The following is a 13,974-nucleotide window of genomic DNA, read 5'->3' as shown; positions in this document are numbered from 1 at the left end:
GATCTAACAGGCCGCAGGGCCAGGCTGAAGTTATGATCTAACAGGCCGTACTGCTAGCCTGAAGCTATGATCTAACAGGCTGCACTGCTAGCCTGAAGCTATGATCTAACAGGCTGCACTGCTAGCCTGAAGCTATGATCTAACAGGCCGCAGGGCCAGGCTGAAGCTATGATCTAAAAGCCTGTACTGCTAGCCTGAAGCTATGATCTAACAGGCCGCACTGCTAGCCTGAAGCTATGATCTAACAGGCCGCACTGCTAGCCTGAAGCTATGATCTAACAGGCTGCACTGCTAGCCTGAAGCTATGATCTAACAGGCTGAAATGCTAGCCTGAAGCTATGATCTAACAGGCTGCACTGCTAGCCTGAAGCTATGATCTAACAGGCTGCACTGCTACCCTGAAGCTATGATCTAACAGGCTGCACTGCTAGCCTGAAGCTATGATCTAACAGGCTGCACTGCTAGCCTGAAGCTATGATCTAACAGGCTGCACTGCTAGCCTGAAGCTATGATCTAACAGGCTGCACTGCTAGCCTGAAGCTATGATCTAACAGGCTGCACTGCTAGCCTGAAGCTATGATCTAACAGGCTGAACTGCTAGCCTGAAGCTATGATCTAACAGGCTGCACTGCTAGCCTGAAGCTATGATCTAACAGGCTGCACTGCTAGCCTGAAGCTATGATCTAACAAGCTGTACTGCTAGCCTGAAGCTATGATCTAACAGGCTGCACTGCTAGCCTGAAGCTATGATCTAACAGGCCGCAGGGCTAGCCTGAAGCTATGATCTAACAGGCTGAACTGCTAGCCTGAAGCTATGATCTAACAGGCTGAACTGCTAGCCTGAAGCTATGATCTAACAGGCCGCAGGGCTAGCCTGAAGCTATGATCTAACAGGCTGAACTGCTAGCCTGAAGCTATGATCTAACAGGCTGAACTGCTATCCTGAATCTATGATCTAACAGGCTGAACTGCTAGCCTGAAGCTATGATCTAACAGGCTGCACTGCTAGCCTGAAGCTATGATCTAACAGGCTGAACTGCTAGCCTGAAGCTATGATCTAACAGGATGCACTGCTAGCCTGAAGCTATGATCTAACAGGCTGCACTGCTAGCCTGAAGCTATGATCTAACAGGCTGCACTGCTAGCCTGAAGCTATGATCTAACAAGCTGTACTGCTAGCCTGAAGCTATGATCTAACAGGCTGCACTGCTAGCCTGAAGCTATGATCTAACAGGCCGCAGGGCTAGCCTGAAGCTATGATCTAACAGGATGCACTGCTAGCCTGAAGCTATGATCTAACAGGCTGCACTGCTAGCCTGAAGCTATGATCTAACAGGCTGCACTGCTAGCCTGAAGCTATGATCTAACAGGCTGCACTGCTAGCCTGAAGCTATGATCTAACAAGCTGTACTGCTAGCCTGAAGCTATGATCTAACAGGCTGCACTGCTAGCCTGAAGCTATGATCTAACAGGCCGCAGGGCTAGCCTGAAGCTATGATCTAACAGGCTGAACTGCTAGCCTGAAGCTATGATCTAACAGGCTGGGTACAGCCAGACATGATGTCTCTACAGAAACTCAGAGGTGAGATGTGGTGCTATAGCTACTCTATGCATCCTACATGGCATCTTATAGTGCACTACCCGTTATAGTGCACTACTTTTGACCAGGTTCCACAGGGCTCTGGTCAAAAGTAGTGCACCATGTTGGGAATAAAGGGTGTCCTTTTGGGACATAGGCACTATTTCATAGAAGTAGAAGGACAGACAGCTGTGTTTTGTGCTCTAACAGGAGTTCTCTGATAGAACAGCTTGTCGACAGGAGAGAAGCAAACGCTGTGCTTTAACACTATATCTCAGAGTAGCATTTGTTGAGTTGCAGAGCCCCGTAGGGATCCAATGTAGCGTAGAGTACTAGTAGTAGAAGATATCCTTCAGATACTTACTCAGTGAGGCTGGTGCACCTCTTCCACTCGCTTTGAGACAGTACTTCACTTTGAAACTGAGGGGAGAACAAGATATGACCAAAAACGAATCAGATTGAACTCTAAAACACAGGCTATAGTTTTCTCTAGCACCGAACAGTAACTAGATAAACATGTTGCATGTTCTGACATCAGCTTTGTCTGTCTGACAGATAGACATGACGTTACCAGAGAGGAAGTCTGTTTGACAGATAGACATGACGTTACCAGACAGGAAGTCTGTCTGACAGATAGACAGGACGTTACCAGAGAGGAAGTCTGTCTGACAGTCCAAAAATCACTGTCTTGAAGACACCACCACCCCCCCCACACTGTTCATAACATTTTGGCTCCTCAATGCAGTCCCTGATATGGACCATGTATCACACACAGACATCAATATTTTCTCTATTTAAAAAGTGAACATTAATTATATTACTCACCAGGACACTTTAGTGTCACTGTCAGGCAGCTTGCAGCTCCTTTCCTCTGGGTTGAGGATCTGAGGGCTGATGTCCAGGGTGGTGTTAACACTGATGACAGGCCGGGCCCTGGGGGTGGGGGGGGTCAGAAGTCAGGCCATATGCCATATACAGAATAGTGAGCACAGGGGGGGGGGGGGGGTACCTCATGTCAACATCAGAGAGCTCCAATAGATCTCATTGTGTTGAGGTCAGACCTCACCAGCGACCGGTCGACAATCTGACACCGTACAGGGAGGAGCGTTGATTAAGCTTTTCAATAAAACCAGAGCAATCTGGTGTTTTATGTATTATTATCTTATTGTTGGAAGTCCTCTAGCAGCACAGGTCTCTGCTCTCACAGCCAGTCAGCCAGCGTGAGGAAAAAACTCACTCATCTATATGTGGGTTAGCATTGCTTTCCAGAGGCCATCGGTCACGACCACAACAACAGAGCTTAGCTATAGGCTCAATTCACCAGTTGATACTTTAGAGTTGTACAGTATTGCATGTCAAATCTATACTGTATATGTCTGTGTTGTGGAACGCCTGTATAATATGTACGTTATATTAAGACTTAATGTGGACTTTGTTCACCAAACACATTCACTTTTTAAATGAGAAACCGTTATTAAGGCTTAATGTGCCACTAATTGCATACAAATCATGTGGGATACTTTACATTAAACAGAAACACCTTGGATGGTTCAGGTGGGATGGATCATGAAGTACAGTACATTGAAGGCATGTGGAACATCAAAGGAAACCACAGTACTACTGTACCTGTATAGAATGGCTTTGTCTGCACCAAATACACCAACTATTAAGTCTGTGGTAGAGAAGGGAGAGAGAGAGGTAGAGAAGGGAGAGAGAGAGAGAGGTAGAGAAGGAGAGAGAGAGAGGTAGAGAAGGGGGAGGGGAGAGAGAGAGAAGGGGGAGAGAGGTAGAGAAGAGGGAGGGGGAGAGAGGGAGAGAGAGGTCGAGAGGGAGGGGGAGAGGTAGAGGTAGAGAAGGGAGCGAGAGAGGTAGAGAAGGGGGAGAGGTAGAGAAGGGGGAGAGAGAGATGTAGAGAAGGGGGAGAGAGAGAGAGTTAGAGAAGGGGAGAGAGAGAGAGTTAGAGAAGCGGGAGAGAGAGAGGTAGAGAAGGGGGGGAGAGAGAGTTAGAGAAGGAGGGAGAGAGAGAGTTAGAGAAGCGGGAGAGAGTGTTAGAGAAGGGGGAGGGGGAGAGCGAGGTAGAGAAGGGGGAGAGCGAGGTAGAGAAGGGGGGAGAGCAAGGTAGAGAAGGGGGGAGAGCGAGGTAGAGAAGGGGGGAGAGAGATGTAGAGAAGGGTGGAGAGAGATGTAGAGAAGGGTGGAGAGAGATGTAGAGAAGGGGGGAGAGAGAGGTAGAGAAGGGGGGAGAGAGATGTAGAGAAAGGGGAGAGAGAGGTAGAGAGAGGTAGAAGGGAGAGAGCGAGGAAGAGAAGGGGGAGAGAGAGGTAGAGAAGGGGGAGAGAGAGGTAGAGAGAGGTAGAGAAGGGAGAGAGCGAGGTAGAGAAGGGAGAGAGAGAGGTAGAGAGAGGTAGAGAAGGGGGGAGAGAGGTAGAGAAGGGGGGAGAGGATAGAAACACATCAGTATAATGACAGCAGGTTTACCAAGCAACAAACAAATCCTTTTTTTTTTTTGCTAAGTAAGGGCCAATCGGTAAGCATTCAGGAACCACAAACCCAGGAAAAAACTAGCAGAGCTGGACTATGGTTTTTCAACAACACTCCAACCTCCCGTAAGGAAGCCTCGGTATCCATTCTAGTATCAAACTACCAGGGTATCCATTCTAGTATCAAACTACCTGGGTATCCATTCTAGTATCAAACTACCTGGGTATCCATTCTAGTATCAAACTACCTGGGTATCCATTCTAGTATCAAACTACCTGGGTATCCATTCTAGTATCAAACTACCTGGGTATCCATTCTAGTATCAAACTACCTGGGTATCCATTCTAGTATCAAACTACCAGGGTATCCATTCTAGTATCAAACTACCTGGGTATCCATTCTAGTATCAAACTACCTGGGTATCCATCCTAGTATCAAACTACCAGGGTACCCATTCTAGTATCAAACTACGTGGGTATCCATTCTAGTATCAAACTACCTGGGTATCCATTCTAGTATCAAACTACCTGGGTATCCATTCTAGTATCAAACTACCTGGGTACCCATTCTAGTATCAAACTACCTGGGTATCCATTCTAGTATCAAACTACCTGGGTATGCATTCTAGTATCAATCTACCTGGGTATCCATTCTAGTTTCAAACTACCTGGGTATCCATTTTAGTATCAAACTACCTGGGTATCCATTCTAGTATGAAACTACCTGGGTATCCATTCTAGTATCAAAATACCTGGGTATCCATTCTAGTATGAAAATACCGGGGTGTATGATCTAGTATGAAAATACCTGGGTATCCATTCTAGTATCAAACTACCTGGGTATCCATTCTAGTATCAAACTACCTGGGTATCCATTCTAGTATCAAACTACCTGGGTATCCATTCTAGTATGAAAATACCTGGGTATCATTCTAGTATCAAACTACCTGGGTATCCATTCTAGTATCAAACTACCTGGGTATCCATTCTAGTATCAAACTACCTGGGTATCCATTCTAGTATCAAACTACCTGGGTATCCATTCTAGTATCAAACTACCTGGGTATCCATTCTAGTATCAAACTACCTGGGTATCCATTCTAGTATCAAACTACCTGGGTAACCATTCTAGTATCAAACTACCTGGGTATCCATTCTGGTCAATATCGGTGGCTCCGTGCAGGGAGTATCCAAAGCTGGGGGGCATGTAGGAGGAGGCCCACCTCCCCTCTAGGACCTGAGAAGGCACTAGGTCAGGCCCTGCAGCCCTCCCATTGTGGATGTACACTAGGCCACGGTGCTTCGGCCCGCCGTAGGGTGCAGCTATGGCAATGTCTGGAACACAGAAACATTACATGAAGAGGGAGATCATCAACAAACCTTAATGATGGTTTGGTCAATGTCTTCAAACCAGAGGATCTCCCTGAATAGTATGAGGTATCTTTCCCCCAAAAAGCCACAAAGCTATCTTAAAGGGTCCAGGAATCCTGGTTGGAGCATTCCCAGTTGGGCGACAGGCTTCTTTCCTCATGAATCCAGGAGTTGTCCAACCGGGATTTCTATAAAAAAACCTGTGAACTTTCGGAAAGTTTCTGTTATTTTGCTAAAGAACCAGGCAGCCTGTAGTTGCCTTGCGCATACCGCTGAGGCCTCGCACATACCGCTAAGGCCTCGCGCATACCGCTGAGGCCTCGTATACATACCGCTAAGGCCTCGCACATACCGCTAAGGCCTCGTACATACCGCTAAGGCCTCATATACATACCGCTAAGGCCTCGTACATACCGTTAAGGCCTCATACATACCGCTAAGGCCTCATATACATACCGCTAAGGCCTCGCGCATACCGCTGAGGCCTCGTATACATACCGCTAAGGCCTCGCACATACCGCTAAGGCCTCGTACATACCGTTAAGGCCTCGTACATACCGCTAAGGCCTCGCGCATACCGCTGAGGCCTCATATACATACCGCTAAGGCCTCGTACATACCGTTAAGGCCTCATACATACCGCTAAGGCCACGTACATATCGCTAAGGCCTCGTATATACCGCTAAGGCCTCGCACATACCGCTAAGGCCTCGCACATACCGCTAAGGCCTCGCACATACCGCTAAGGCCTCGCACATACCGCTAAGGCCACGTACATACCGCTAAGGCCACGTACATATCGCTAAGGCCTCGTATATACCGCTAAGGCCTCGCACATACCGCTAAGGCCTCGCACATACCGCTAAGGCCTCATACATACCGCTAAGGCCTCCTACATACCGTTGAAGCCATCCATATCCAGGTCCCCCAGTGTGGCGATAGAACTGCCGAAGCGTGAGTAGATCTCTGTCCCACTCAGTGTGATGGGTGTGTGGAAGGAGAAGCCTCCCTTCCCCAGGAACACAGACACCTGGCCCACCTCCCTCAGCTTCCCATCACTACCACGGTCCATGAACAGAGGGGCCCCCACAAACAGATCCACCAGCCTAAGGAGAGACAGAGGGAGACATACAGTCAGGGCCATAACTATTTGACCATTGACCAAGTTATTATTATTTTAGCTGTCTACCACAGCATATTGGAGTTGAAATTAAATAATGATTATGAGGTTAAAGTGCAGACTTTCAGCTTTAATTGGAGGGTATTTACATCCAAATCGGGTGAACGGTGTAGGAATTACAGCACTTTTTACATGTGCCCCCCCCCCTTTTAAGGGACCAAAAGTAATTGAACAATTGTCTGCTCAGCTACTCCATGGCCAGTTGTGTGTTATTCCCTCATTAGTTCATTTACAAGTAAGCAGATTAAATGTCTAGAGTTGATTTCAAGTGTAGTGTTCGCATTTGGAATGTGTTGCTGTTAACCCTCAAAATGAAGTCCAAAGAGCTGTCACTGCCAGTGAAGCAAGCCATCATTAGGCTGGCAAATCTAAAAAAATATATATACATAAAAAAGATAGTAAAAAACATTAGGTGTGGCCAAATCAACTATTTGGTACATTCCTAAAAAGACAGAACGCACTGGTGAGCTCCGGAACACCAAAAGGCCTGGAACACCAGGGTGGATGACAGAAGAATTCTTTCCCTGGTGAATAAAAACCCCTTCACAACAGTTGGCCAGATCAAGAACACCCTCCAGGAGGTAGGCGTATCTGTGTCAGGCAATAATCAACAGCCGACTTCACCAGAGTAAACACAGACGGTTTACCACAAGATGTAAACCATTGGTAAGCCTCAAAAACAGAAAGACCAGATTAGAGTTTGCCCCCCAAAAAAAACAAATCTAAAAAAGCCTGTACAGTTCTGGAACAACATCCTATGGTCAGATGAGACAAAGATCAAGTTGTACCAGAATGAAGGGAAGAGAAGAGTATGGAGAAGGGAAGGAACTGCTCATGATCCGAAGCATACCACTTCATCTGTGAAGCACGGTGGAGGTTTCCTATTTTATTATTTCATTTAACCTTTATTAAACTAGGCAAGTCAGCTAAGAACATATTCTTATTTACAATGACGGCCTACCCCTGCTAAACCCGGACAACGCTGGGCCAGTTGTGCGCCACCCTATGGGACTCCCAATCACGGCCGGGTTGTGATACAGCCTGGACTCTAACCACGGTCTGTAGTGATGCCTCTAGCACTGAGATGCAGTGCCTTAGACCGCTGCGCCACACGGGAGGTAGTGTTATGGCATGGATATGTATGGCTGCCAATGAAACTGGTTCCCTTTGTATTTAGTGATGATGTGACTGCTGACAAAAGCAGCATGGATGAATTCTGAAGTGTTTAGGGCTATATTATTATCTGCTGAGATTCAGCCAAATGCTTCAAAACTCATTGGACGGCGCTTCACAGTTCAGATGGACAATGACCCTAAGCGTACTGCGAAAGCAACCCAATACTTTTTTAATCGCAAATAAGTGGAATGTTCTGCAATGGCCAAGTCAATCACCTGACCTGAATCCAATTGAGCATGCATTTCACTTTGCTGAAGGCAAAACGCCCCAAGAACAAGCAGGAACTGAAGGCCGCTGCAGTAAAGGCCTGGCAGAGCATCACCAGGGAAGAAACCCAGCTTCAGGCAAAGGATTTGCAACCAAGTATCAAAATTCATAATTTAAATCATGCTTATGTTAGTTTGTTCAATTACTTTTGAGCCCCTAAAACTGTGTGGGGGGGGGGGGGGGCTATGTATAAAAATGGTTGTAATTCCTACACGGTTCATACAATGATTTGGATGGGGGAAAAAAACTTAAATTAAAGATGAAAGTCTACATTTAAAAGCACATCTTGATTGTTTCCTTTCAAATCAATTGTGGTGGCGTTCAATGGAGATCCTCCATTGAAACTACATTTTAGTCCAGGAATAAGGTTAGTCTATGCTCGGGAAACCAACCCTTTGTTCTGTTACAATTTATTTAGGGTTTAATGGACCTGACCTACAGATAATATTCCCTAATGTTAAAGTGATCTATTACCCACTGTAAATGATATAACCCTGGGGTTCTCAAAGTGGGGTCCGTGGACTAACAACAACATATTAAACATATTTTGGCCAAGGGATCCATGGAATATGTTTAGAGGGTGTAATACAATACAATATAATATTATTTTCCTAGAATTTTTTATTCCTGGGCAACTTGGGCCTGGGAGGCTCACAGGGATAATGATATCCACCAATTATACATTTCTCAACTCAATACTACTTGTTTTCCACCCAAAGTTTTTGTTTGATGTATTTTTACATAAATACACTGTAATTTAAGCTTTTTCTGGCAAAATGTGTGGTATTGCAGGATATTAGCTTTTAAGCTGCAACAACAACAAAAAATCTGTCCCATGACAAATGTGTAAAATTGCAGGAAATTTGCTTGAAAACTGCAATATGTTAATCTCCCATGCCAAGAGGCAGGCCTTTAAAATGTCCCTTTCCAGGGCCCGAGACTTGTTTCATCCAGCCATGCATTGCTGAACTCACAGTAAAACTCCTTTTATGCTATTTGAATCCCACTCAAGATGTGTTCTGAATTTGCTATCACAAAAGAGGATCCCCGGGCCACAAAACAAAGTTTGAGAACTCCTGAAATAACCTTCAAAAAAATTTGCCAAGATATTCAACTGCATCTGAAAGCAGTCAGGAGTCTGGAGAGGCTGTATCATTACCCGTCTACGGTCACGACTGTGTCTTCATCTAGAGATTAATTAGCTAGCTCTGCTACCGGATGAGAACATCTATCGCCTTGAGCTGATCCCAACAGTTTGTATAAGTCAGGCCCTCTATTTACCATGAACAAACATCCTCCAGGAGCAACGCGTGTTGACTAAACCGAAGAAAACAAACAAAACAGGGAGTGGCTACCTGAACTTGTCCAATAAGAAACGCTTGCTTTCCTTTTGCACCAATGAACACGACCCTGGATAGACTGTAAAGAGGTCACAAACTACTAAGATAGAGCACAGGTCCCAAATGGTAACCTGTGCCCTACGTAGTGCACTACCATTGACCAGGGTCCATAGGGCTCTGCCCTACATAGTGCACAACTTTTAACCAGGGTCCATAGGGCTCTGCCCTATGTAGTGCACTATATAAGGGATTAGGGTGACATTTGGGACATGGCAGTCAGTGTACCCATCATTACTTACCCATCGTTATTGATGTCGGTCGCTGCCACAGAATGGCCAAAGTAGGCAGCCATCTGAGGAAACAGGGAGAAATACAATGTTCTGTATATTCACCATCACCCCACAGAGAACAATACAGTGCTGAATAAGGTTTACTACAGTTCTACAGGGACCAATAAGGTTTACTACAGTTCCACAGGGACCAATAAGGTTTACTACAGTTCTACAGGGACCAATAAGGTGCTGAATAAGGTTTACTACAGTTCCACAGGGACCAATAAGGTTTACTACAGTTCTACAGGGACCAATAAGGTGCTGAATAAGGTTTACTACAGTTCCACAGGGACCAATAAGGTTTACTACAGTTCTACAGGGACCAATAAGGTGCTGAATAAGGTTTACTACAGTTCCACAGGGACCAATAAGGTTTACTACAGTTCTACAGGGACCAATACGGTGCTGAATAAGATTTACTACAGTTCCACAGGGACCAATAAGGTTTACTACAGTTCTACAGGGACCAATAAGGTGCTGAATAAGGTTTACTACAGTTCTACAGGGACCAATAAGGTTTACTACAGTTCCACAGGGACCAATACGGTGCTGAATAAGGTTTACTACAGTTCTACAGGGACCAATAAGGTTTACTACAGTTCTACAGGGACCAATACGGCGCTGAATAAGGTTTACTACAGTTCTACGGGACCAATAAGGTTTACTACAGTTCTACAGGGACCAATAAGGTTTACTACAGTTCTACAGGGACCAATAAGGTGCTGAATAAGGTTTACTACAGTTCTACAGGGACCAATAAGGTTTACTACAGTTCTACAGAGACCAATAAGGTTTACTACAGTTCCACAGGGACCAATACGGTGCTGAATAAGGTTTACTACAGTTCCACAGGGACCAATAAGGTTTACTACAGTTCTACAGGGACCAATAAGGTTTACTACAGTTCCACAGGGACCAATAAGGTTTACTACAGTTCCACAGGGACCAATACGGTGCTGAATAAGGTTTACTACAGTTCCACAGGGACCAATAAGGTTTACTACAGTTCTACAGGGACCAATACGGCGCTGAATAAGGTTTACTACAGTTCTACAGGGACCAATAAGGTTTACTACAGTTCTACAGGGACCAATACGGCGCTGAATAAGGTTTACTACAGTTCTACAGGGACCAATAAGGTTTACTACAGTTCTACAGGGACCAATACGGCGCTGAATAAGGTTTACTACAGTTCTACAGGGACCAATACGGTGCTGAATAAGGTTTACTACAGTTCTACAGGGACCAATACGGCGCTGAATAAGGTTTACTACAGTTCTACAGGGACCAATAAGGTTTACTACAGTTCTACAGGGACCAATACGGCGCTGAATAAGGTTTACTACAGTTCTACAGGGACCAATACGGCGCTGAATAAGGTTTACTAGTTCTACAGGGACCAATACGGCGCTGAATAAGGTTTACTAGTTCTACAGGGACCAATACGGCACTGAATAAGGTTTACTACAGTTCTACAGGGACCAACACGGTCTGTGTGGACCGTAACGGAGATTCCAAGAGGAACCCTCAAAACAAATCATATAAATTATGTCAACATTCCTTTCATCCTGCTGGCTCAGAGTCGGTATGCACCCACGCACGCAAGCACACACGCACATTCATGTAAAACCACTACCATCTTATACCGTACCTGTGTTCCTGTGAAGTTCAGGACAGACTGCATATTTCTCCCATTGAAGATGTTCACCTACATGGCAAGAGAAAATAACTGACTCGTTTTTCCACCCATAACGACTTACACACTTGACTCTACGTAATAATAGTGAAACTAGTTGATCTAGTCTGTGTGTGTTTTAGCCATCACAATAATAGTTGCCTATAGCACACACAGCATAGATGCAGTAAAGAGATAAATTGAACTGACCAAAACAATGGAAATGCCATGGCAACGCCACTCACGCCCCCCGCCCCTTAAAAATTAGCCTACATTTAAGCTATTGTTTAAATGTGTATTTCACACTATTTGAGGTAAAAATCTGAGTGTAATGCTTGTATGGATGTCAACCCCAACACATGTTTATGTCATCGTCACTAATCAACTGAATTACATTTCAAAATGGCTTCAAGTACCACCACCGATTTCTATATGGCTAGCTATGCTACCAGCGTATATGAACAGAAGTTAGCATTTAGCCGTTATTTTTTATAAACTGAAAATAACTATATCTATATATATCTATTATACAGCGAAATAGATCTAAATTCTGATTTTAGTAACCACATCGTGGGCCAGTTAGAATACAAAAATCATGACGAATATGACGAATATCCACATTGTAAAATCAGAATGTTTGAATATGCGCCAATGATGGAGTCCTTGTTCTTCCCTCACGGTCTGTGTGCCGTCGACCTCTAACACATGTATAAGTACAGCTTTCAAAAATATTTCAGCTCAATGTCGGGAAAGCATTCAGAACCCTTCACTTTGTAGCAAATGTATAGAATAAAAAATTATTTAAAAAACTGAAATTTCACATTTACTTAAGTATTCAAACCCTTTGCTCAGTACTTTGTTGAAGCACCTTTGGAAGTGATTACAGCCGCGAGTCTTCTTGGGTATGACGCTACAAGCTTGGCACACCTGTATTTGGGTAGTTTTTCACATTCTTCTCTGCAGATCCTCTCAAGCACTGTCAGGTTGGATAGGGAGCGTCGTTGCACAGCTATTTTCAGGTCTCTCCAGAGATGTTCGATCGGGTTCAAGTCCGGGCTCTGGCTGGGCCACTCAAGGACATTCAGAGACTTGTCCTGAAGCCACTCCTGCGTTGTCTTGGCTGTGTGCTTAGGGTTGTTGTCTTGTTGGAAGGTGAACCTTCGCCCCAGTCTGAGGTCCTGAGCGCTCTGGAGCAGGTTTTCATCAAGGATCTCTCTGTACTTTGCTCCGTTCATCTTTCCCTCGATCCTGACTAGTCTCCCAGTCCCTCCCGCTGAGAAACATCCCCACAGCATGACGCTGCCACCACCATGCTTCACCGTAGGGATGGTGCCAGGTTGCCTCCAGATGTGACGCTTGGCATTTCGGCCCAAGAGTTCAATCTTGTTTCTCATGGTCTGAGAGTCTTTAGGTGCCTCTTGGCAAATGCCAAGCGGGCTGTCATGTGCCTTTTACTGAGGAGTGGCTTCCGTCTGGCCACTATCATAAAGGCCTGATTGGTCCCGTGTAGCTCAGTTGGTAGAGCATGGTGTTTGCAACGCCACGGTTGTGGGTTCGATTCCCACGGGGGACCAGTACGGAGAAGAAAAAAATGTATGAAATGTATGCATTCACTACTGTAAGTCGCTCTGGATAAGAGCGTCTGCTAAATGACGTAAATGTAATTGTAAATGTGGAGTGCTACAGAGGAACTCTGTCAAGGTAATTATCGGGTTCCTGGTCACCTCCCTGACCAAGGCTCTTCTTCCCCGGTTGCTCAGTTTGGCCGGCCGGGCGGCTAGCTGTAGGAAGAGTCTTTGTGGTTCCAAAATTCTTCCATTTAAGAATGATGGAGGTGTTCTGTGTTCTTGGGGTCCTTCAATGCTGCAGAAATATTTTGGTACCCTTCCCCAGATCTGTGTCTCGACACAATCTTGTCTCGGAGCTCTACGGACAATTCCTTCGACGTCAAGGCTTGGTTTTTGTTGACATGCACTGTCAACTGTGGGACCTTATATAGACAGGTGTGTGCCTTTCCAAATCATGTGCAATCAATTGAATTTACCACAGGTGGACTCCAATCCAGTTGTAGAAACATCTCAAGTATAATCAAAGGAAACAGGATGCACCTGAGCTCAATTTCAAGTCTCATCGTAAAGGGTCTGAATACTTATGTAAATAAGTATTTTTTTTTGTATTTTATACATTTGCAAACATTTCTAAAAACCTGTTTTCGCTTTGTCATTATGGGGTATTGAGCATAGATTGTAGATTTTTTTATTTATTTAATCAATTTTAGAATAAAACATAACAAAATGTGGAAAAATGTAAGGGGTCTGAATACTTTCTGAATGCACTGTAAATAAAGGTTAAATGAAGGTTCATCTCTCGTTGACAGACTACGTAAATATTGAGCATCTGACAAAAATACGCACAATTTTGGTTCTGGGTTAACGAAGATTAAATGAAAGCTAAATAATAAATAAATAAATAATTGTTATATACAAAATTCTGTTTGTATATATGAGCTCATAATACTTACATAGCCCAGAGCTTTGTCTCCCCTGGGTACCCCGGTAATGTAATCTGTACAAC

At 44.8% G+C, this 13,974-nt stretch overlaps 1 protein-coding gene across 1 annotated transcript in view; it reads right to left on the bottom strand.

Moving 5' to 3' along the window:
* Positions 1-13,974, bottom strand: part of LOC106582518 (integrin alpha-V) — a 67,072-nt gene that overhangs the window by 20,046 nt on the left and 33,052 nt on the right. Inside the window, exons 9-16 of the mRNA XM_014165693.2 lie at positions 13,922-13,965; positions 11,377-11,433; positions 9,693-9,745; positions 6,331-6,536; positions 5,203-5,394; positions 3,206-3,251; positions 2,405-2,512; positions 1,944-1,999 (exon numbers count right to left, since the gene is read on the bottom strand). Of these exons, the coding sequence (XP_014021168.1) occupies positions 1,944-1,999; positions 2,405-2,512; positions 3,206-3,251; positions 5,203-5,394; positions 6,331-6,536; positions 9,693-9,745; positions 11,377-11,433; positions 13,922-13,965 (762 nt within the window). The remainder of the gene's footprint in view (positions 1-1,943; positions 2,000-2,404; positions 2,513-3,205; positions 3,252-5,202; positions 5,395-6,330; positions 6,537-9,692; positions 9,746-11,376; positions 11,434-13,921; positions 13,966-13,974) is intronic.

This window comes from Salmo salar, chromosome ssa21 (genome assembly GCF_905237065.1).
Source record: "Salmo salar chromosome ssa21, Ssal_v3.1, whole genome shotgun sequence".
NCBI classification, from domain to species: Eukaryota; Metazoa; Chordata; class Actinopteri; order Salmoniformes; family Salmonidae; genus Salmo; species Salmo salar.
Note: the sequence above shows the minus strand (reverse complement) of the source record. Positions and strands in the feature narration are given on the sequence as shown.